The 25,699-nt window shown below is 39.3% G+C and overlaps 1 protein-coding gene across 2 annotated transcripts in view; it reads left to right on the top strand.

Moving 5' to 3' along the window:
* LOC106871643 (uncharacterized) overlaps positions 1 to 25,699 on the top strand; it is a 175,901-nt gene that overhangs the window by 104,253 nt on the left and 45,949 nt on the right. The window contains exon 6 of one of the 2 annotated variants that reach the window (XM_089345726.1): positions 8,687 to 9,881. The exons of the other annotated variant lie outside the window; for it this stretch is intronic. Coding sequence (XP_089201852.1) covers positions 8,687 to 8,690 — 4 coding nt within the window. The 3' untranslated portion in view covers positions 8,691 to 9,881. Of the gene's footprint in view, positions 1 to 8,686; positions 9,882 to 25,699 lie in introns of those variants that run through there. 2 annotated transcript variants of the gene reach the window in all.

Below are 25,699 nucleotides of genomic sequence, written 5' to 3'. Positions count from 1 at the left end.
AAAAACAGACAGTGTTGGAACTCTTTTAAGCAAAATAATATATATATATATATATATATACATATGTGTGTATATATATATATATATATATATATATATATATATATATATATATATATATATATATATATATATATATATATATATATATATATATATATATATCATCATCATCATCATCATTTAACGTTCACTGTCCATGGGTTGAACAGTTTGACTGAGCTGGCATACTGGAAGGCTGCACCAGGCTCCAGTCTGATTTGGTATGGTGTTCTACAGCTGGATGCCCTTCCTAATGCCAACCACACTGAGCATGCAATGGGTGCATTTACATACCACCGGCACTGGTGCCATTTGTGTGACACCAAGGGGCTTTTATGTGCCACCAGCATGGGTGCCAATTTACATGACATCAGTTTCTTCCATGACTGCAATTTGATCGGCTTGATCGGTCTTCTTCTTAAGCACCACATAATGCCATAAGTCTAGGTCATTGCTTCCAAGAGGCCCAACACTTGAAAAGAACTGTCTCCATAAGGCTCATATATATAACCATGTCAGCTTGGAAGGTGGACATTAAACAATGATGATGATGCAGGCTTAACTGGGTGGAGGTGCTTGTCTCTCCTTTGTAAACATAAGGACACAGGAAATGTGTCAAGGCCGACAGGAAGCAGTGCAGCTTCCTAAGTCTAACTAACAGTAGTATTATTCTACTTCAAAACATATACATGTTTGCACTTCCAATCAGTTCAGATCAGAAGTCACGAGAGCCACTACCTATCACTTCCATTGTGTTTGTTGAAATATGTTATCAGATAATTAAAGAGCTTAAATTATGTCACATAATGTACTTGTGATGACACTTTGAACTATCTTATCTTGATGTCTTAGCTTTTTATACTTATTTTGTTACTTGTGGTGTGTATGCACATGTATGCATGTTCAAATACATTATAAACACACACTTGTGTGTTTCTACAGTTGGATTACCTTCCTCATGCCAATCACTTTACAGAGTGTACTGGATGCTTTTTACATAGCACCAGCACTTTTTATGTGGCAGCAGTACCAGTGTTTTTCACATGGCTCACATATACATATGTGTATATATTCAAGTCCTTACACTCACACAAACATATACGTGGTCTGATCAATAAGTATCCGGACTGTTGCCATAGTAACGAAGCTAAAGCAGAGAGAGTGAAGCTGCTTGGCACAGATTGACCTTGTTTTAACATTCCAGCTCACTTCTGCTGTTTACAGCAGTGCTTGGAAGGAAGGTGTGTAGTATGTGATTAGCACATTGCCCATCACAGAGAAAGTTGACCAGAGAATCTGTATCAAATTTTGCCAAAAGCTTGGCGATACCTGCACAGAGGCATATGCAAAGTTTTCAAAAAGTTATCATTGCTCTTAACACAATCAAGATCTTGTGCAACCGAAACCCAAGTGTCTTTTTGGTCAGCTGAAAGCAATTTTGGCATAAACTTAACAGATATGTGTCGCATACCCAAATCTTCAGTGATAATGGACTGAACTGAACCATAACTAACCTGCACATCCTTTGATAACTTATGGATGATGATTCAATGATTTCCCCTCACAGCTGCATGTCCATCTGTGATGTTTCTCTTTGTTCTGCTGGTTGCGGGTCTCCCAAAACATTCATCAATATCAACAGTTTCCGGCCATCTTGGAAACATCTGAACCACTCATACACTTGCATGTGGCTCATACACTCCTCACCATACTTTCTGCAACATTGCATAGGTCTCTGAGCAGGGACCACCATGGTAACTTTCTCTGTCATTGTCAATGCGACGATCACATGCTACACACGTTCCTTCCAAGCACTGCTGTAAGCAGCAGAAGTGAGCTAGAATGTTAAAAGTTAGTGCACGTGCACAGTAGAGTTCAAGGTCAATGAGTGCTTTAGCTTCATTACTATGGCAACAGTCCAGATACTTATACATACATGTATAACTTTGTTATGCTAAACATAAAAAACGACTACTAACAAGAGTGTGTTGGTGTATTTATATTGTGAGGGCAAATACCTTCAACCATCCAACATCACCATTTCCTTTCCGTTCCTAACTGGAAACCCCTTTCTCTACTGACCAATACACTAGCTAGCCCACGGTGAAGTTCCTGTCTACAGTTCATCTACTGTCCTTGGGCAGTGCCCTACATATAGCTCCCTGCCAAAACTGTTGACTGTCATTGGAACTGGGAGGGTGTTTTAACCACCCTGCCTGTGTGTGTGGTTATTCGGCTGTTTGGCGACTGTTTGTAGTCTGGGGCTGGTGTGATTTACCTAGGTCAGCCTTTGTTTGGTGTTTGAGCCCTTTGCTGAGGCTGTCAATATGGAGATGGGCCAGTTTCAATCTATTGGTGGAAACCCTGTCGTGTTTTCTGCCAATCAGGAAGTACTTTTTTCTGCTGACCAGTACACTAGCTAGCCTGCAGTGAAGTTCTTGTCTACAGTTCATCTACAGTCCCTGGGCAGTGCCCTACACATGAACATATGTGCAAACATAGTGAATTAGAAACAGCAAACTATACAAGCAGATAATTGTAATATGCTTTAGAGAAGTGATTAATACTCACTGTGATCCAGGTGGACCCTACCCACTCACCAGTGGTCCATACAAAAGATCTGATGGCCTACAGTGAGTTTTATGTCCTGTGTCCATATCTGATAAATATTCTGATATAAGCTTCAAATGAACTTTGTATTTTACAAGCAAGTGATCAGAACTGAAGTATTTTCTAACACTGATAATAGAACATAGTTTTTGGGATGCAGTTTCAGGAATGCTAATATATGCAAGGGTTAAAAAGTGGCTCAGTCTCTAAGGAGTCAGGCGAATGTCTTCTGTGGTATTAAGTTACACCACTTTACATTCTTGTACTTGTAAAAGGTTGATAGTTGCAATAGAGACATTAGTCTCTCTCTATCACCTTTCAGCAAAATTATATATTAAGGAAACAGTAGAACAATTAACAACATAATAAAAATAAGTTTTATTTTTGGTGATGCTTGGTTTTAAAAATCCTGTGTCATTCAGCTTAGCAGCCGCTGGTTGTCTTATAATCGGCATGGGAAGGTTAAGAGCCTCGTTGATGCATGCCAGAGGAGCAAGGAGCTGTTACGCCGAAGGCATCATGCTGAAGAGGTTTAGAAAATGAAAGAAACGCTTTAAGTACTGGTTTTACTATGCATGCGTACTTGAGGGGCTTCCGAGAAGGCAAGTCCCTTGCGCATGCGTAGATTGTACTTCCTTAATGGCGGCCATAATTTCGCGCCACTATATACTCAAATTCCACTGGGGTTGATAAAATAAGAACCAGGAATGAAATGGTTGTAATCTACAATGCTCCCTTCCAACAAATTATAAGTGGTGGGAGTTATAGCATAGCTTCAGGGGAGGGACAAAGGTGTGCAATTCACCAAGGATGATGTTTGTATGAGGGGGACAGCACATTTAGGTCAGTGATATAAGTCTGAATAGATCTGGAAGCCTGTTGGAGGGTCAGCAAATTCAAGGGTTATTCCAGGTGATGGACACTCTCTAGTTACACCACTGGGTTTGTTTGTTACATACATGTGAGGTAGCCATTGGAAATAACTGGATATTGGGCAACCTCAGCTTTGAAGGTTTTAGATATTTATTTTGGAAAGTGTGTGGTACAAAATCATTTCGCTGATATGCATCATGAAATGTGAGGTACCCTATTGTATATGCATCTCCAAATAAGTTTTAAACGTACAAAATTGTTTCTATTTTAGGCATAAGGCCAGCAGTTTTTAGGGGAGAGCCTAATCAGTTAAATCAATGTCATATATAGATGAAGGCGTGGCTGTGTAGTAAGAAGCTTGCTTCCACATGGTTCTGGGTTCAGTCCCACTGCGTGGCACTTTGGGCAAGTGTCTTCTACTATAACCTCAGGCTGACCAAAGCCTTGTGAGTGGATTTAGTAGGTGGAAACTGAAAGAAGCCTGTCATATATATATATATATATATATATATATATATATATATATATATATATATATATATATATATATATAAAGAAACACTGGTTATAGAACAAACATTAAATGCAAGTCAATGATTTTATATATAACACCATACCTCAAACATTTTGTAATATATAAATATCACCATGGTTCTTAAACACATAAAAAATATACACAAAATATACATAAAAATACAGAAGGTAAAAATATCTATGCGAATGAAATACAAATAGAACGACCTATCAAAAAGGTAAATATAAACGACTAAAAATTCATAAAAATTCCAAGGTGTCCCATACTACCAAAAAACTAATAGACTAAGATAAAATAAAATATCCAACAACTAAAAAAGTTTTATCAAATGATTAAAATATTTATATATGTATATGTGTGTGTGTGTGTGTATGTGTGTGTGTTTTTCCTCTCGCCATCACTTGACAACTGATGCTGGTGTGTTTATGTCCCTGTAACTTAGCAGTTCAGTAAAAGAAAACGATAGAATAAGCGCTAGGCTTACAAAGATTTTGCAGAGGGTCAAAATAGGTAACACAAACTGGACAGTGAAAACAAACAGGAAGGGCTGCTAAGCCTAAATGAGGTTGTGGTGGCGAACGCGTAAATCAAGCTTGGACAGGAGACAGACAAGAACATGTCTTCCTTGTTCTAGTTACAACGGAGAGAAAGAAGGGTAAAAAGTTGGAAAAGTTTTATCTTAAAAATCACAGTATAGATAAGTCCATAATATAAGCATTATTGTATTAATAATTAAATAGATAAAGTACGGCTATGATCATTAATAAAATTTTTTTTTAATGTTTTAAAAGTTCTTACAATTGCTTCATGAATATACTACCTCTCAAATTATCTCTGCTGTGATTTTTAAGATATTATTTAAGGTTTTAGACATATTTCATATCAGAGCACTTAACTGACATCCAATACACCTTGTTTTTAAAGGGCATATTCAATTGACTATATATATATATATGTATATATATATATATATATATATATATATATATATATATATATATATATATATATATATATATATATATATATATATATATATATATATTTATATATATATATATATGTAAAAGGTTGAAAAGGAACACGCAAGCTGATATGTATAAGGAAAATAAGACAAGGTAGAAACTGCTAAAATGATTTTATCATGAAGAACATTTTAGTACTGGTTTCAGTCTTTGCAATTTTTCAACTTGGAGTAAAGCATGAAAAACAATTAAATTGTGGAAAAATTAAATGAAATGTTTTTAAAAATATTTCCATAGTTTTCAAATGCAAGGGAGATTTTCCTTTTTCCACAATTTAATTGTTTTTCATGCTTTACTCTAAGTTGAAAAAGTCGCAAAGACTGAAACTGGTACTATATATAATATAATATAGGATAAAATCTTTATAAGAATTTATCAAGTAATCAGCGTGAAAAAAAACTCATAATGAAAAAAAATTCATCATTTTTTCCATAAATATATATAATTTATATAAAGGGCATTAACTATGTAGTAATGCCTCACGCTTAGAGGGACTAAATAAGTAAAAAAAACTACCAAAAAATAAGCAACATATTTACCGAAAGCGAGAAAATGCAGCTTTCAGAATTAATCTCTTAAAAACATTTAAATGTTTTTAAGAGATTTATTCTGAAAGCTCTTAAAAACATTTAAATGTTTTTAAGAGATTAATTCTGAAAGCTGCATTTCCTCGCTTTCGGTAAATATGTTGCTTATTTTTTGGTAGTTTTTGACTTATTTAGTCCCTCTAAGCGTGAGGCATTACTACATAGTTAATGCCCTTTATATATAAAAAAAAAATTATATATATATATATATATATATATATATATATATATATATATATATATATATATATATGCATAAAGCACGAATTATTAGTGATCAGAGTTGTTCGAAAACCGAGGAACTACTGTATTTGCAAAATTGTAACAATTTTCCAGTACTATTTTTGAATAAATTTAAAAAAGAAAATGAAATAAAATAGCATTTCTGCAAAATAACATTCCAGTATTTAACAGACGCTTTATTTTATCACCAACGGAAAGAAGACAATAAACAACGAACATAACAAAACGACAAGAATGACCAAACACTCATCCTTACAATATTCAAATACACACACACACACACACACACACACACACACACACACACACATACACACACACACATACATACATACAGACAGAAAGACAGACACACATGCTGATATGTATACATGCACATACAAATGTGTGTATATATATATATATATATATATATATATATATATATATATATATATATACATATCAGGGGCGGACCCAAAGAAGAGGGTGCTCAGGGGCACGTGCCACTCTCCAGAAAAGAAGTGCTCCTTTTTGAATGTTATTACCCATTTTCTCCTGGAATTGTATCCCCTTGTAACCTTCTGCCTTCCCTTCGAAAAATTCCTGAGACCACGCCTTCGACTGCAGCCTTGCTGGAGGACCGCCTTGAAGGGTTTCAGTCGAAAAAATCGACACCAGGAATTCATTTTTAAAAGTCTAGTACTCATTCTATTGGGGTCTTTGCCGAACCGCTAGGTTACGAGGACGTAAACAGACCGACATCGGTTATGAAGCGGTGATGAGGGAACAAACACAGACTCAAAGTCACACACATAGATATCTAACACACACACACACACACACACACACACACACATATATATATATGTATACATATACGACGAGCTTCTTTCAGTTTCTGTGTACCAAATCTACTCACAAGGCTTTGGTGGACCTGAGGCTATAGCAGAAGACACTTGCCGAAGGTGCCAAGTATTGGGACTCAACACGAAACTGTGGTTGGGAAGCAAGCTTCTTTACTTCATGAAAATTGGCCATAAAGGCCTTACACAGAGGAGACAGCACAAGGTGGGGACAAAAAAATAATAAAACGAATAGAATGAATGAAATTATATAATGAATGATGAAATGAAGTCGCTCGGCCCCACCTCCGGACGATTTCATTGAACCTGTTACTACACCGTTTGTATTACCATTTGCAACCACAGTTTATGCATTTTTTCATTACCATTTATAACAGCAATTTACCTTTTTTTATTCAATATATCTATTTTATATTTTTTGAGAATGTCAAAATAACTCACATGTTCTGGCATTTATTCTCTTTTCCCCACCACTTAAAATCTTCCACATATTTCCTCCATCTCGCCAGGTACTCCGGGTCCACCACCGCACATCGCATGTGCTCCGTCAACTTCCCCAATCCTGTCGTAGCCACTTTAATTGCCGTATCCCATGTCTCTATTTCCTTGCACAGTTCCTTGTTTCGTCCATTGTACAACACAATGCATTTTCTCTCCCAGGACAAGGGTGGGGGTAGGGTCTGTGGCTCCTCTGTGCTTATGTTTGTCTTTGTGTTGGGTGGGGCGTGGATAGCATTGGTGTCTGTAGGGAGTGGTTGGGGTAGATTGGGTGTGGGTGAGGGTCGAGTGAGTATAGGTTGGGGTCATCCTTTGCCACGTGTGTCCTCTTCCTCCTTTTCCTGCTCTTCTTCTCCGCCATTTCCCAGTTGGTATTCGCTTCTCCCACCCCCTCGACGCTGGTGCCTGTCTTCTGTGGTTCCACCTCACTTACTTCTTCCTCTACAGGCAGTGTAGCACCAACCACTTTTTCCTTCTGTCTCTCCTTGTCTTTTTCTAGTGAAGAAAAGGATAAGGAGAGACAGAATAAAAAAGTGGTTAATGCTCCACTGACCGAGAAGAAAGAGGAAAGAGATGTGACACTACAGAGGAAGACAGGTACCAGCGTTGAGGAGGAGGAATCGAATACCAGCTGGGAAATGGTGGAGAAGAAGAGCAGGAAGAGGAAGAAGAGGACACACGTGGTGAAGGTTGACCCCCAACTCACACCCACCTGATCCCCATCCCCCACCCATCCCCACCCACATGGCGGAATCCTCCTTTCCACTCTGACCTTTGAAATCGTCTCTCCCACTGATACTTTCAACCACTTTTTCGATATCCTTCTCCGCGATTTGCACCACCATGTCATGGGTTTGTCCCTTCCAGTTCCTATGAGGTGCTCTGGTGGCCTGTAGGACCACCACCTTCTCCTCCATTCCAAGTAGTATAGCAGCCACCAGCCAGGCTACATCCACCTCTGGGGATATTTCTTCCACCCTAACCCTGGAAGCACGTCCCCTAAGGTATACGGATAGGAGAACTACCTCATCCGTTTTCAGCCGTGTTGCCGAGTGCAGCCTGGCTGTAGCTATCTTTTCGAACTGCACCTCTATCGTTCCAAATTTTTTACCTCTGGCAAGGTACGAAATCCCTTGCCAGACTGGTCGTAACGCCTTTTCTATTTGTACCGTAGAGATGTTCTCAGTTTTTCCAGCTGCCACCGAATACGTCCTATAAACTACCGTTCCTTCCGCCGTTTTCTTTAATACCTCTTCGGTGGGGGTGGGGGGGGGGAGCACCTTCACATCGTTCGCCGTTTCAGCATTCCCTTATACTTGCTTACATCTTCCAGCCTTACGTCTTCGTACTTTTCTTCCGTCGCTGCAGCACAACTTTCTTCCATAGCTTTGTCTATTTTCTTGAGGCACTCTACCATTTCTCCCTCAGATGACACAAAGTCCAAGGACGGGCAGCTTTCAATACTCGACACAGAACAACTCAAACCCTCGCAACTCCTCACTCGACGCCCCTCCATCACACAAGAGGAAAAACATCGCTCAGCCAAAAAAACACGTCTATCTCACAGAAATCCAACAAAACGAATGAACCACGGTAAACCAGAAGCAAGCTTCTATATTTTACGAAGTTGGTCATAAAGGCCTTACACAGAGGAGACAGCACAAGTTGGGGACAAAAAAAAAAAGCAAAACGAATGGAATGAATGAAATTATATAAAGAAAGATGAAATGAAGTCGCTCGGCCCCATCTCCGAACGACTTCATTGAACCTGTTACAACATCGTTTATATTAACATTTGCAACAACAGATTTAAAACAGCATATAACACCTTTTTCATTACCATTTGTAACGACTAATTATCTTTTTTACTCAATGTATCGATTTTACATTTTTTAAGAATGTCAAAATAACTCACCCGCTCTGGCATAGTACTTGTGTTTATACTCTTTCCCCACCACTTAAAATATTTCTCATACTTTTTTAAATCTTGCCAGGTACTCCGGGTACCACCATCGCACATCGCATGTGTTCCGGCAACTCCCTTACTCTTACTGTGTCCACTTTAATAGCAGTATTCCATGTTCCTATTTCTTTATTGGAGGCGCAATAGTCCAGTGGTTAGGGCAGCGGACTCGCGGTCATAGGATTGCGGTTTCGATTCCCAGACCGGGCGTTGTGAGTGTTTATTGAGCAAAAACACCTAAAGCTCCACGCGGCTCCGGCAGGGGATGGTGGCGAACCCTGCTGTACTCTTCCACCACAACTTTCTCTCATTTTACTTCCTGTTTCTGTTGTACCTGTAATTCAAAAGGTCAGCCTTGTCACACTGTGTCACGCTGAATATCCCCGAGAACTACGTTAAGGGTACACGTGTCTGTGGAGTGCTCAGCCACTTGCACGTTAATTTCACGAGCAGGCTGTTCTGTTGATCGGATCAACTGGAACCCTCGACATCGTAAGCGACGGAGTGCCAACAACAATTTCTTTATATAGTTCTTCATTATGTCCGTTGTATAATACAATGTATTTTCTTTCCCAGGGCGAGGGTGGGGGGATTTGGGGCTCCTGTGTGTTTCTGCTTCTCTTCTTGCTGGGCGGACGTGGGAAGGGCTGGTGTCTGGAGGGAGCGGTTGGGGCCGAGTGGATGTGGGTGTGTGTGGGTTGGGGGTCATCCTTCACCACGTGTCTCTTCTTCCTCCCCTTCCTGCTCTTCTTTTCCACCATTTCCCAGCTGGTATTCGATTTCTCAACGCTGGTACCTGTCTTCCTCTGTGGTGCCACATCTCTTTCTTCCGCACGGAAGCACTGCAAAACCAAGGATTTCTAGTAATTATCCAGATACCCCGGCCCGAACGTTCTCCTGAACAGGTTGATCAACTGATTTTCATCGTAGTCCAGGGTCTCCCCCAAGGCGTCTTCTGATATAGATTCCACTAACTCACTATAGAAATCCGCGGTGGAACTCCTGCTCCAGGGGTTGCCTGCCCGAGAGAGTAGCTGGAGTGCCTGACGGCACTCCAAATGCCAGTCTCCCAGCATAGGTCTCCGCTTGATCCATGCATCAATGTCTGTTAAGGACGTTAACTGGGGAAGGTAGAACCGAACGTGTGGTGACCACACCTGCTCTCCATCCAGGTAAAGCCAGAGGTGCCTCAACCTTAACGCGAATTTTCGCATCTTCAACCAATGCATCCCTAGCCCACCCTTTAGTGGTTTCTGGCAACAGACAGAGCGCTTTACAAGTGGCTTCCCTTCCTTCCACAAAAAGCGGAAAAGGATTCTCTCAAATTTGTTCAGCCACAAATCGGGGCAAGGCACCACGGTCAGACGGTAGGTGATTATTGATGTTATAAACCTCTGCACCATCACCACCCTTCCTAGCAAGGATAACGCCTGCCCAGACCAGGCCTGGGTTAGAGCAGCCACCGTGCTGGCCATCTCACTCTAATTTTTCTCTATCTGGACCAATCCAGACTCCGAGCAGCTTAACGCCCCCGCCTTCCGTCCAACGCCCCACGACGTTATTGGAAGGAATCGGCTTGCCCCTCCAGGTGCCGAGTTGCAAACCGACTGACTTGTCCTCGTCAACCTTTGCTCCTGCCACCGCCTCGTAACTTTTGATAGCCTTTTCCACCACTGGAAGCTGGCCCTCATCCACCACGATGATGGACATGTCATCTGCATAAGCCGTAGCTCCTCTTCAACACCATAGATCATGCGGCGCGCCCCCTAGTGCCTCCAACTTCCGCAGCAATGGCTCAAGAGCCAATACATACAAAAGCGGAGATAGGTGACACCCCTGACGAACTGAACGCTCGATCCTGAACGGTTTCGAAAAGAACCTGTTCACCTTAACGTCAGATTCGATGTCGCTGTACAAAGCAGCAATCCAACCGCGGAAGGTCGGGCCCAGGCCAGCTTTCTTGAGGACCGCCGTCAAGTACTGATGGTCGACCCTACCAAATGCCTTAGACTGGTCTAAATGCACCAGTGCCCCTCACTTGCGCCGGAAAGTTTCCTAACCCTCTCTAAGGAATAGCATATAAGGTGGAGATTGTCGTGGATTGACCTGCCCGGGGTCACAGACACAGACACAAAGACACACACACACACGCACACACACACACACACACACACACACACACACACACACATACACACAGTACAAACATGTGTGTGTGTTCCTATATATATATACATACGACGGGCGTCTTTCAATTTCCGTCTAAGATCCACTGATAAAGTTTTGGTCGGCTATAGTTGAAGGAACTTGCCCAAGGTTCCACAGAACCATTTGGTTGGGAAGTAAGCTTCTTACCACATAGCCACACCTAAAGAATTTTTCCCCAATGTCCTCACATTGCTATCTACACGCAGTCTATTATAGACATATAACCAATTTATTGCACAAATATTTTAACCGTAGAATCTTATATGGACCTGGTTGAGAAGCAATGCTTTAGTATAAGAGTGAAAGAAAAAAAAAAAAAGATGGAATTGCATAAAAAAAAAAGAGAAGGGTGAAAGCATAGTGAGGGCGAATATAAGTACGAGGGGGTGTAGTATGAGATAAATGAAATAGCAAAAGGGGAACTGAATCTGGAGAAAGAAGGGGAGAACGAAAACAATCTATGTGGGTGGAGTGAAGAAAAAATGTGAAGAATGAGATAAATAAAAAATAAAAATAAAAAATTGAGAAAAATAACATGTTTAATAAAGGTGGTGATTCTAAAATAAACAAACAAACAAATATGTAAATAATGAAACTTGGTCTTCCAAAAAATTGCTGACGTCAATTCATTTCAGCCTTCGTTAGACCTCTTATAATCAGCCATTTTATTGCTCTTTAACCATACGTATTCTTATCGCATGATTCACTTTGTTTGTCTCAATGACTCTGTGTGTGTGTATGTGTGTCAGTTGGCTTGTTAGTTTGTGTATTCGTTTATTTATCGCTTTAAAGGCATGTGTTTGTCTTGTTAACTATGTCTCCGAACTACACGCATCTTCCGTAAATAAGGGTGTGCCAAGACCTGTCATTTTTTTCGTTTCTTTCTCTCTTTTTTCTTATTTTGAGAGAGTGAGAGCATTGACATTGTATCTCATGATGTTAATGCATACATCGATCGTACGTGACCTCTATTATAAATTGATTATTTTACGCGGTGAGCAAGCAGAATCGTTACCACGCCTGTCGAAAGGCTTAGTGTCATAAGTTCATGCTCTTTACGTGCCGGGTTCAAATCCCGCTGAGGTCAACTTTGCCTTTTCATCTTTTTAGGTGCAATAAAATAAAGTATCAGTCAAGTACTGGAATCAATGTAACCAACTTGCTCATTCGTTTCATACTGCTATCCTTGTGCCAACGTTAGAATGAATTATATATTGATTATTGTACGATCCGACGAGGGTGCTTTTATGGGGTTGCTTGACTTGCTAGAAAGAACAACCAAATCTCACTCGAGTCACACGCTAGTGAAATGTTTTTCATAGAAGGATGAACATTTTATGAGAATAGAATAAATGGGTGTTAAACAAAATGTAATTTTAATAAAAAAAAAAAACATGTATATAAACCGGTTTTAAACTGTTTTAGCATATCTAACCCCCACAGTAACGTAAGAAGAATTAAATCGATGAAAATCTGTTTTTTTTTTTCTCGTTTTCCTCCTTAACATTAATATAAAGGTGGGGCAAACACGTCAGACAAAATGCATAGTTGCATTTCGCCTGTCTTTACGTTCTGAATTCAAATTCCGTCAAGGCCGATTTTGTTTTTCATCCTTTCGAGGTTGATCAAATTGAGCTCTGGGGATCAATGCAATTGACTTACCTCTTGCCCCGAACTTGCTGGCTAGTGTCAAAATTTGAAGCCAATATATAGGAGGGGCGCAGAAAGTTCTTTAATGTTTAGTTAGGGTTGGGTATGGTATTTGCCAGTCTGAAAACCACTGCTCTAATGTCTTACATTAAATAAAGGACACATGTAGAATAGATAGATAACTTCATATGACTACTAATATTTTTTTCTGCTGAGAAGGAACTAAGTAACAACCGCATTGATTATCTATTTCATATGCATTCTTCTGCCGAAGCAAAGGAACTTACATGGAAGCGTGTGGTCGAGTGATTAAGGTTTTACATTCGCGATCGTAAGATCGTAGTTTCGATTTTCGAATTGAGTGGTGTTCTTGAGCAAAGCATTTCATTTGACGTTGCTCCAGTTCACTCAGCTGTAAGGAGTTCCAGCAATAACCGGGAAGTCAACCCTGCAACAGACTGTGTCCTGTTCAGTGTGGTGGAGAGTGTTGTAGTTTCAGTCACTTATACACTATGGGAACCAGTCTAAGTTCGAAGTCTCATGAAAGATCCTCAAGAAACTTAATCATTTTATTACCTTCCCTAATTTTTGTTTTAACAGAATAAGTTGTATATAATTTCATAGATTGCTTTAAAACTGATCATGCACTTAATCAATCAATCAATCAATCAATCAATCAACCTATCAATAAATCAATCAGACAAGTTCGAAATATGTATCACGACAATAAAAGAAACCGTAAATGATTATGTTCACTCGTCGGAAACGACAAGGACTATCTAATCATCCCTCAGGATGACTGATGATTTATGATTGATGATTGATGATTTAAGTTGGATAGAAAGATATTTTATTGATTCCCCATAAACTGCAGACGTTTTATATTTACTTCATAATCTTTTTCTACTAAAAGCACAAGACCCGAAATTTTGGAGGAGGGCGGACAGTCGATTGGATCGAGCACAGTATGCAACTGGTACTTAATTTATCGACCCCGAAAAGATGAAAGGCAAAGCCGACCTCGGCGGAATTTGAACTCAGAACGTAAAGACAAACGAAATATCGCTAAGCATTTCGCCCGGCGTGCTAACGCAGATTGGAGTACTTATAAAGCAGATTGGAGTACTTATAAAGCAGATTGGAGTACTTTTAAATACGAACAGCAGTAGTCAAGCTCGTAATGTCGCGCAAGGATTAGCTGAAGGTGAGTTTTAAAGTGGGAAATTTCCCCACCAGATAGTAATGGATTGAAAAGTCTACTAAGACGGGTTGCAATTTATTCGTGGTCTTTTCGTAGCGGCCATGAATTTACTACAAGAAATGGGAGGAAAATAGTCGAGTTTAGTGAATCTCGTAATGTCGCACATGGATTCTATGAAGGAGAGGCTCAATGTGGGAAATTTTTCCCCGGATGGTAGGGAATGGAAAAGGATGGTAGAGTGCATAATATCCGTGCACTTTCTCATGGAGATCACTGCAAGAGGCAGGAGGAAAACAGCCGGGAGGACCAATAATCGACGACAACACAAAATAACTAACCTGCAGTGTCTTTATGGACGATATAACGCTTATGACACCATCAAACCAAAGGATACGGCAGACTCTGAGTTCACCGGTAAAGATGGGCACATAATTTGAAATTCTATGTAAAATCTTGGAATTTTATTTTCCTCAAAGGAAATGTCATAAATAACATCTTTAGCATTCAAGGATCTGAGATTCCAACAATTCAAGAAAAAGGAACCCGATGCCTTGGAAAGTATTACCCCTGTACTCTTAAGGACAACGGCAATGCCAAAGATACTGAACAACTAGCTCTGAGCAGTTTATAAATATCAACTTATTCGGGAGGTTCAACGTTTGATATTTTCAATGGAGGCGATGGTAAGGCTGTGCAATCAAGTTGTGCGGAGGTAACTGGGTGTTCCTCAGTCAACCTGTACGGCAAAACCTCTAAGCCCTGCCTAGCATTTCCGTCAATAGAGGTGGGATTCAAAACCACCAGGGAAAATTGTTCTTCCTCCTGTGTTGCCATCACTTAAATAACCTTAAAATATGAGGCAAAGAGAAGGGCACAATTAGCATGCTGTAAGGAGCAACTCTTTGCACTCTGAATCACATTTTGACCGGATGTTGTAGGGCACTGAAAGAAGGCCGATACAAATGGAAGCATGGCAAGGTCCTTACAGAAATTGCCAAATGAACGTTCTTGCAACTTTAAGGTCAGCAAAAAGCAAACATCACGACCTACGCCATCATGATTGCAAGCGGATTGCTTAACCGTTTGACCATGTCTCGTCTATAAAGTAATTTCATTATGTGTGCGGTATTCCGGTTAATTTCTGTCTTGTTGCTTCTGGTAGTGAGAACTCAAGTATAATCGGATGATGGAAAAGTAATGTGACGTCGTGAAGCGGACTTCCGGTGAACTACACCTGGGTTGTCATTTGGTAGCTTTCCGGTATGAGACAATGTAAAATGACCAGATTTCACAGTGGCCGCACACATGCATACACGCATGCATACACACATGCATACATGCACACACACACACACACACACACACACACACACACACACACACACACATGCTCATACACGTGCACACTCCCCCCCCCCCCCACGCATGAACAACATATACACGCATGCACCGGTTGCATATGATGGTGAAATTAGTCTCACATCGTAATAAGTCCAAAGAAGAATAACCACAATAACAATAACCACTACAGCAAAAACATCAATAAGATTAACAATTACTATGAAGGGATAGGTGAGTGTCATAACCTTATCTCTGTGTTTTTTTTTTTACTTCACTGTCAAAACACATGGTCCACAAGTAAATTTTTGCCGCGTAAACTATAAAAGAAGAGTGATATCTTACGTAAATTCACTTAAATGGGAATGTTTTGTCGTCTCCCTCATAACTCACACAAACAACCCCTCCACACACACACACATTCACATACATAGTCTCTTTGTCCCTCTACGTATGTTTGTGTGCGTATATGTTCCTCCGTGTATGTGCGTGCGTGTTTGTTTGCGACTGCATAGTCGTTATCCCTCACATTAGTGCGTCTGCAATCCTTGATATTTTGTTTATGCTTTTGTAAAAAAAAAAATTTTTTAAACTCACTTATTTAATGCATGGTTGCGCAACAATTGAACTAGAAAAAAAAAACTGTAACAAGGAGTGTTCATGTTCTGAATATGTAAAATAATTGTATACATATTTATTTTAAATATATAATGATAATACTAATAATAATGGTGCAAAATTTTGCCACAAGGGCAGCAATTTTGGGGTAGGGGATGAATCGATTATATCGAAGCCAGTGTTCAACTGCTACGTATTTTGTCAACCCTGAAAGACTGATAGTCAAAGTCAAGCTCAGCGGCTTTTGTATACAGAATGAAAAGCGACCCCCACGTCCCACCCACAAAGCATTCCCAATTTTTTTTCGCCCGGAATTATTGACTGGTTGTTGTTAGGCTATAACAGTTTATTCTTTACTCTTAGAGTTTTACCTAAAATGCCACGTATGTACAAAAGTAAAACGTTGAGAGCCTCATATACACAGGAAGATTTGCAGAGAGCTTTTGAAGCAGTTAAAGAAGGTGCAGCTCTAAAGACAACAGCCAAAGCTTATGGGATTTCTTCTAGGACACTTAGACGCCATTGGGATGGGAAAGTTGCAAAACCAGGATCTGTACTGCTAGGTAGGTTCCGGCCTGATATTAATTATGAGTTTGAAGCTGGACTTGTTTCCAAGATTCAGTGCATGGAAAAAGCTTTGTTTGGGCTAACAACTAAATAGTTCGTAGACTAGCATATGATTTTTCCACCTAGATGGGCATAGAACATCGATTTAATATCAATAGTAAAATGGCTGGGCCTGATTGGCTTAGTGGGTTTCTCCATCCAGAGCTTGAAATTCGTAAGCCAGAACCCATGAACATTTCAAGGATAGTTGGATTTAACAAACCTCAAGTTGAGAAGTTTTTCGATGCCTACAATTGCGTGCTATGCAGCAACCACTATGGTCCTATGCAAGTCTGAAACATGAACGAGACAGGAGTATCCAATGTTCAGAAGCCTGCAAATGTCATTACCACCAAAGAGGTACGGGAAGTTGGTAAAATGACCAGTGGGAAAGAAGGAAAGACAGTAACTGTCATATGTACTACAAATGCCGCTGGAGCTTACATACCTCCAATGTTCATATTTCCCAAGAAGCGTATGGTAGACGCTCTTATGAATAACGCGACAGCTGGAGCAGCAGGTCATTTCATTGAAAGCAGCTGGACCGACGAAGAAAGCTTCCTAAAATGAGTGAGACACTTCACTGCCATAGCGAAACCGTCACAAGCAGAACAGCACATAATACTGGATGGGCATCATAGCCACAAAACCCTTGCAGCTGTTGTATACGCTCGTACAAATGGGATTGAACTCACAACTCGGCCACCTCAGTGCACCCAGAAGATGCAGCCGCTAGACAAAGCATTCTTCAAATCCTTGAAAAGTGCATATAATACATCAGTAGACACCTGGATGGTTGCCAATCAAAGAAAGTTTTGTAGTTGTTTATAACAAGACAGCTACAGGGGAAAAAGTAGTAAAAGGTTTCAGGGCTTGTGGGCTTTGGCCATTCAATGATAGCATCTTCTCTGATGATGATTTCATTGCAGCGACACTGACTGATAATCCAGAACCACAAGAAAATGCTATGCAGCAACCCCAACAGGCTTCATCACTGAGACAACAAAAATCTATCAACCAGGAAGGAGAAAAAAGACCAGGGCAACCAGAAGAAGTCATTACTGGAGACTCTCAGCAAACAAATCCAGAGAATGCTCCATCAACGTCAGCTGGTGGATCAAACCCACAAACACCAGACATTTTGTCTGCCAAAATTGTACTGTCAAAGCTGTGTTCACCTGTGAAGTCTGTAACAAAGCGCACACGTAGGCGTAAAACAGAAAGTGCTGAGGTTTTAACATCTTCGCCTTACAAAAAAAAAGCCTTGGAAGAAAAGAACAAAAAGAACATGTAGAAAGGTAAAAAAAGAGAAAAATGTGGTGTTAATGAAGCAACAAAGAAACAAAGAAGCTCAAACCAGAATGATGTTTTTGATGAAAATTCACACGATGAGGAATGGCTATGCCTGGTTTGTGGAAAGACATTTTGTAACAACAGACCAGGGGAGAAGTGGATATAGTGTGTGTCATGTCGACTGTGGGCCCACGAGGAATGCACACCTGGAGAATCCAATTATACGTGTCAGAACTGTGATTCAGATGAAGAAGAAGACTAGGAATTCATTAGAGATATTCGAAAGACAATTCAGTTATGATACTTTCTTCAGTTCTTCAAAGCATTATTCTTACAACATTTAGAAGTCAAACAGCTTTATCTCACCCACTGACTTAGTAAACCCGATTAAAATGCCTAACAAACATCAAATCCTTGTGTTAAATAGTGATCGATTGAGTGCCAAAACTTTGGGCAAAGTGTTAAATACTCATTTCCTGTGTAATAACACCATAGGCCTAATGCAAATCATATTGATACTCTAGTCAATGCTTTCCTGTACTATAGAGATAGCTTAATTAGTTTAACTCGTTATTGATGTTTTCAAATAAAGAAACTCCTGACTTTTAACTGAAAGAGAGCTATTCCAATTATTCTTCCAGCTTTTGACTTCAACCATAGTCTCCATGCTTAGTCCAGGCTTAGTCCTGGTGGGATTCCTCTGGAATTTCTTTCCTACTACTGTATCTGCGTTCTCTATAGGAAATGTTTGACACCATGTAATGTCTGTATGGATAATTTACTGTAACTTTGACACATGGGGTAAAACACCCACTATAGGCCGACAATGAGGTAAGAAACCAATTCAAGGGAGAGTATTAGTCGATTACATCGACTCCAGTGCTCAACTGGTACTTATTTCATCGAAAAGCAAAGTCGACCTCATAGAATTTTAACGTAAAGATGAACGATTGTGGCTTTTATGGAGGAGTTATGACCTTTTGCCTTTTGTTTTTTGGGCCTTTCTGGTGACCATTTGCTATTTTTTGGGTTCCACCGTTTTTCATTCGTTATTTGAAAGTGATTCGGCAGGGAAAGGTGGAGGCTGTTTTGTGTGTGTGAGTGCGCATATATGTGTGCGCGCGTGTACTCTTAGCTGAAGTTCCTGATACTATTGTTGAAGTTGATGTCTCTGTTGCGTGGACAGTAAATGGGTTTTAGTTGTTTTGTACAGGTTTGGCATCCTTCTAGTTCCTGTGCTCCCACACGAGTTACACTTGGACTTCCTACCTCCCACCACGACTCTTGCGTTTGTAAATCTTCTGGACTGTGCCGTATTTGAAACCCAACTTCGGCCCACTTTTTGTGCGGGACGGATCTCACATGCATAATCTTCCTGTACTCTTCTAAGATTATCCTAAAATAATTCAAGTTTATTTGCGTCCGTGCATTATTTAATGACATCTCATGCAACCGTTTCTCTAGATAGGACTATATGAGGGCATACTCTTCAGAGGAACCAAGCTGATTCCCACACCTCCTTCAAGCATTTCTCATCTTCGCTTGACTTGGTTTATCGACTCTCCTACTTTTCTTGTTGAAACATTTGAGTGTGTGTGTTACACACACACACACACACACACACACACACACACACACACACACACACATACACATAAGCGCACACACACGCACGAGCCCAGACATGCACTCACACACACACAGAAACACATGTGCGCGTACATACATACACAAACGTACGTGCACGCACATACACACATCTATACACATATATGTTACATATTTATACATGTATCCATATGTATATATATATGTGTGTGTGTGTCTAAATATACGTATGTACATACACACATACATACATAATACATACATACATACATATATATACATACACACACACACACACACACACATACACATATATATATATATATATAAAACGCTATTCACGACAAACAGCCAACTCATTTTTGCCAACTGAGTGGACTGGGGTAACGTTAAAATAAGGTGTCGTGCTCAAGGACACAATGCACCACCGGGAATTGTACACACAACTTCACGATAGTGAGCCGAATACCCTAACCACTAAGCCACACGCCCCCCCCCCCCCACATATATATACACGTATCGAAAATTTTTGTCATCTATACTGACTGTATACATACCCGAAGTTTACTTACTTCATACACCAGGATTTTTGGACCGTACTAACCTAATACTAAAGACCCACTTCGGTCATGAATGACCATGGGATTGCACCTAGACAGTTACTCTCCGAGGAACAAATCTGGGTAAGGTTGTTGATGGAAGGCCAGCTCTTACCAATGCTTACCAGCCTCCCCTCTCTACGCCACCGATATTACCCAAGGGAAAGACAAAGGCCGATACAGCTTGGCACTAATGCCATTGCAACTCATTTCTACAGCTGAGTGAACTGGAGCAACGTGAAATAGTGTCTTGCTCAAAAGCACTACACACAGCCCAGTCCAGGAATCGAACTCAGTACTTCATGATTGTGAGTCCGACGCTCTAAGTACTGAGCTATGAGCATTCACCTAATACTATACATTCACATATACAAACATTTGTATACGTATACACATATATATTCACCCACAGATCAGCTCAGTCTATGTTGCTGACTGTATTTTAGATAACGGTTTTAATTAAGTCTGTCCAGAGTTGCCTCTCTTCGGTATTTCCCATTGATAACGACTAAAGAGTTAGAAACGCGTCTGGGAGTCCAACAGTGGATAGCACTGGACAAATATCGTGTTTTTCCACCTTTTTTTTTTCACCGTAAAAGATAATTCTTTTCTATGGTAATTCTTTTATTCTCTTACATGTTCCTGTCATTCGACAGCGGCATTACTGGAGCACGGTCCTGAAGAGTGTTAATCAAACAAATCAATCCCAGGACTTATTTTTTAAGCCTAGTACTTATTCTACCGGTCACTTTCTCGAACCGCTAACTTACAGAGACGGAAACACTAACACCTGTGATGGAGGGGGGACAAACACAGGCATAAAGATACACGCAGACACTAACACGCGTGTGCGCATACACATTCATACATACATGCATACATACATACATACGTACATATATTTACGACGGGCTTCTTTTAGTGTCTGTCTACCAAATCCACGCACGAGGCTTTTATCAACCCGATACCTATAGAGGAAGATACCACGCTGTAGGCCTGAACCCGGAACCAGTTCGCTTATGAATAAATATTGCTTGACGCTGATGCTGCAGATCGATGAAGATTAATTCGATCCAAAATCCCCCGATGATCTGGCGCCCTCGCTTGTTGTGGGGAGGTTGTCTCTCCTGTCAGTCAATCGATAGTGCTCTTTGAACAGAAAATGCTCCGTTCTTGGCTAAGAGTTGTCTTGATTCTTATTTCTAGCAACGCTTGCATCCTTAGTCACTCTGACATTTTGTACTTCTGCCTTTTGGTTTTAAATTGCGACCAGCCACTTTAATAAATTATATATATATAAAATATATATAGTTTTAGGGATTTTGTCCCTAATATTATTATTATTATTATTATTATTATTATTATTATTATTATTATTATTATTATTATTATTATTATTATTATATATATGTATATATTCGTTCTGGTCTAACGACCCTCAATATTTGTTTCCGTTCGGTTTCCTTGTATGTCTCTACCATCCTGTTTGTGTTCCTAACTTTGACCCTCCATAAATCCAAAATATTATTTGGGATTTTACGGTAGCAACTGTCTTCGAAGACTCATATTGTCGTTGAATGATCGAAAAGCGGAGTAGATAGACAGCCGACAACTGATGAAGGGTCGTTCTTTGTGTTACTTATCCTGTTTTCCATTTTCTCCCTCGTTGTTTGCGTATTTAACTCATTTGTTTTCATATTTCATGTTGTTTACATAGTTGGTGACGTCCTGTACCTATATATGTATACACACACGCACACATACACACACACACATATTTATATAGATATATGCATATATATATATTATTTATATCATATATATAATACATATATACATACATACATATATATACACATACATACATACATACATACATACATACATACAAACATACATGTATGTTTGTGTTTGTGTGTGGGGGCGTGTGTGTGTCATCGTGTCTGTGTTATCCTCGCACCATCGCTTGATAACCAATGTTGGTGCGTTTATGACCCGTAACCTAGCTTTTCGACAAAACGATACGATAGAATAAGTACTGGATTTCCTAGGGTCGATTTCTTCGATTAAAACTGTTGAAGGCTGTGGTCTGAAACATATAAAAAAATATATATATATACATACACATATCTCTCTCTGTGTCTGTGTCTCTCTTTCTATATATATATATAAATACACACACTAGACTTTCCAAATAAAGTCTAGTGTGTGGCATTATTCTGTAGTAATGCCCTTATATAAATAGAAACGAATAATTATATTCTTGGGAATAGAAATTTCCCTTATGAATGTTTTACACACTAGCTTCCTGATAAAATTCTTATAAAAGATTTTTATCCCATTATTGAATTTATATATAAATACATACATACATTATATATATACACACACATATATATATCTATATATATATAAAATTATTTAAAATTATTTAAAATTATAATACAGGGTATCAAGAGATACCGCCACGCTGAAAAAATAGCAGTCAAATCCTGACTGTAAAAACCACAATAATAATTGTGGTTTTTAGAGTCAGGATTTGACTGCTATTTTTTCAGCGTGGTGGTATCTCTTGATACCCTGTATTATAATTTTAAATAATTATTACCTTTGATGGTTTTTATTCCCATGCTGACCACTTGATAAGATCAATATTTTAAATATCGATCTTATCCTTATTTATATAAATATATATATATATATATATATATATATATAAAGAGAGAGAGAGAGAGAGAGAGAGAGAGAGAGAGAGAGAGAGAGAGAGAGAGAGAGAGAGAGAGAGAGAGAGAGAGAGAGAGAGAGAGAGAGAGCCCCACCTCATATATTTAATTGTCTCTATGAAAGGATAGTTAAATAATATAAAATGTTGTTTTTTCCACTACCGAAATAAACACAAATTATAGCAGAAAGCACGTGGTCCACTTCTGAATTTTGCCGCGAAAATTTATTATAGGTGTGGGAATTTCTGCTTTCACATTTACATAAATTCACCTTCCTTTCCTCCCCGTTTTTCCTTCAATAATTCTCTCTCTCTTTCAATCCTTTTACGTCTGTCTTTCTGCCTCTCTTTTTGTCTGTATATGTGGTTGTTTTTCTTTTTGTCTTTTTGTCTCTCTCTTGTTATATTTGTATGTGTGTGTGTATGTGTATATGTTTGTGTATGTACCTCTGTGTGTGTACGAATCTCTATGTGTGTGTGTTTGTTTGCCTGTGTGCGTGTGTGTGTATGTGTGTATGTATGTGTGGGTGTGTGTGTGTGTGTGTGAGAGAGAGAGAGAGATTGTACCGTTTTCGGCCGGGTCCGCCCATTACAACTTCAATAGCCCTCGACTGGTTTTTATATTTGTTTTTACTTTTTGTGTGCGTCTTTTGTAAAATACAATTTCAATAGACGATTGCTCACCAAGTGAACTAGAATTAAAAAGAAAAGTAGTAGTATAACCAAATAAAGAAAAAGAAACAAAACAGAGAAAAACGTAGATAGAACATGTCCATGCGTACTGTCATCTTCAAAGCATATAAAATAATTGGGTTATCTTTATACAAATGAGAAAACAGATAGATAGATAGATAGATAGATAGATAGAGAGAAATAGATAGAGAGAGAAAGCGAGAGAGAATGAGGAGCGGATCAACGTCAGTATCGACGATGCAAGCTTCATTTTCTGCTTGTCTCAGTCGTTGGTGGACTGTGGCCTTGAAGCGTTTAGTCGAACAAATCGATCCTGGTACTTGTGCTGTCGGTCGTATTTGTCGAACCGTTACGTTACGGGGCCGTAAAGAAAGCAACACTAGTTGTCATGCGATATGTGGATAAGGACAAACACAAATACATGCTCATACATAAATACATACGTCATACATCTATGTATACACACACACACACAAGCCCACACACACACACACACACACACACACACACACACACACACATACCTCTTATTTTTAGCGAAAACGGTGCTAGTCAGTACCATCTGTCATTGTGACCTCTATTAATATTGCCTATATATGTGTGTGTGTGTGTATATATATATATATATATATATATATATATATATATTTACCTATATATATATGTGTGGGTGTGTGTATGTATACATGCATACATACATACATACAGACAGACCCCTTTAGCAAAAGCTGAACAGCTCATACGTTGTTTTCACGGGATATTCCATCACACACACACACTCACACACACACACACACACACACACACACATCTGTGTATTATATGAGTGTGTGTGTATGTGTACGTGAGTGTGTGTATGTGTATATATATATTACTCTTTTACTTGTTTCAGTCAGTTGACTGTGGACATGCTGAAGCACCGCCTTTAGTCGAACAAATCGACCCTAGGACTTATTCTTCGTAAGCCTAGTACTTACTCTTTCCGTCCCCTTTGCCGAAATGCTAGCTTACTGGGACGTAAACACACCAGCATCGGTTGTCAAGCGATGTTGAGTGAGTAGGTGGGGGGCAAACAGACACAAACGCAGACATATATACATATACATATATACGACGGGCTTCTGTTCAGTTTCCTCTACCAAATCCACTCACAAGGCTTTGGTCGGCACGAGGGCTATAGTGGAAAACACTTGCCCAAGGTGCTCCGCAGTGGGACTGAACCCGGAACCATGTGGTTGGTAAGCAAGCTACTTTATTTCTTGACCAGCCACTCCTGCGCATATTCTTTACTTGTTTCTGTCATTTGACTGCGGCCATGCTGGAACAACGCCTTAAAGGGTGTTAGTCGAAGAAATCGACCCCAGGGCTTATTCTTTATAAGCATAGTACTTATTCTATCGTTTTTTTTTATTTGCCGAACCGCTACGTTACGGGGACAGAAACACAACAGCATCGGTTGTCAAGGGATGGCGGGTGGACAAGCATAGACACAGACACAATCTATCTATCTATCTATCTATCTATCTATCTATCTATCTATCTATCTATCTCTCTATCTATCTCTCTATCTATCTATATACACACACATACACATACATATATATATACACACATGCATATCTATATATATACAAGGAGAGAGAGAGAGAGAGAGATGATAGACAGTCGGATAGATAGATTGATGGATAGATAGATGGATAGACGGATAGCTACCTTAAAGTTCTCTTTAATCTGACCATGTGTGTACGTACATGTGTGTGTATGTGTGTATAACTATACATACATAATATATATATATATATACATATATATATATATGTATATATATATATATATATATATATATATATATATATATATATATATATATATAAACAAATAGTAAATGAGTATATGCATATATACGTACAGGTATGTGCATACCGACATCCACCTGTATGTA

This window comes from Octopus bimaculoides, chromosome 2 (assembly GCF_046866305.1).
Source record: "Octopus bimaculoides isolate indiv1 chromosome 2, ASM4686630v1, whole genome shotgun sequence".
NCBI lineage: Eukaryota > Metazoa > Mollusca > Cephalopoda > Octopoda > Octopodidae > Octopus > Octopus bimaculoides.
The sequence above is the reverse complement of the archived record's forward strand: the minus strand, read 5'-3'. Positions and strand labels throughout refer to the sequence as shown.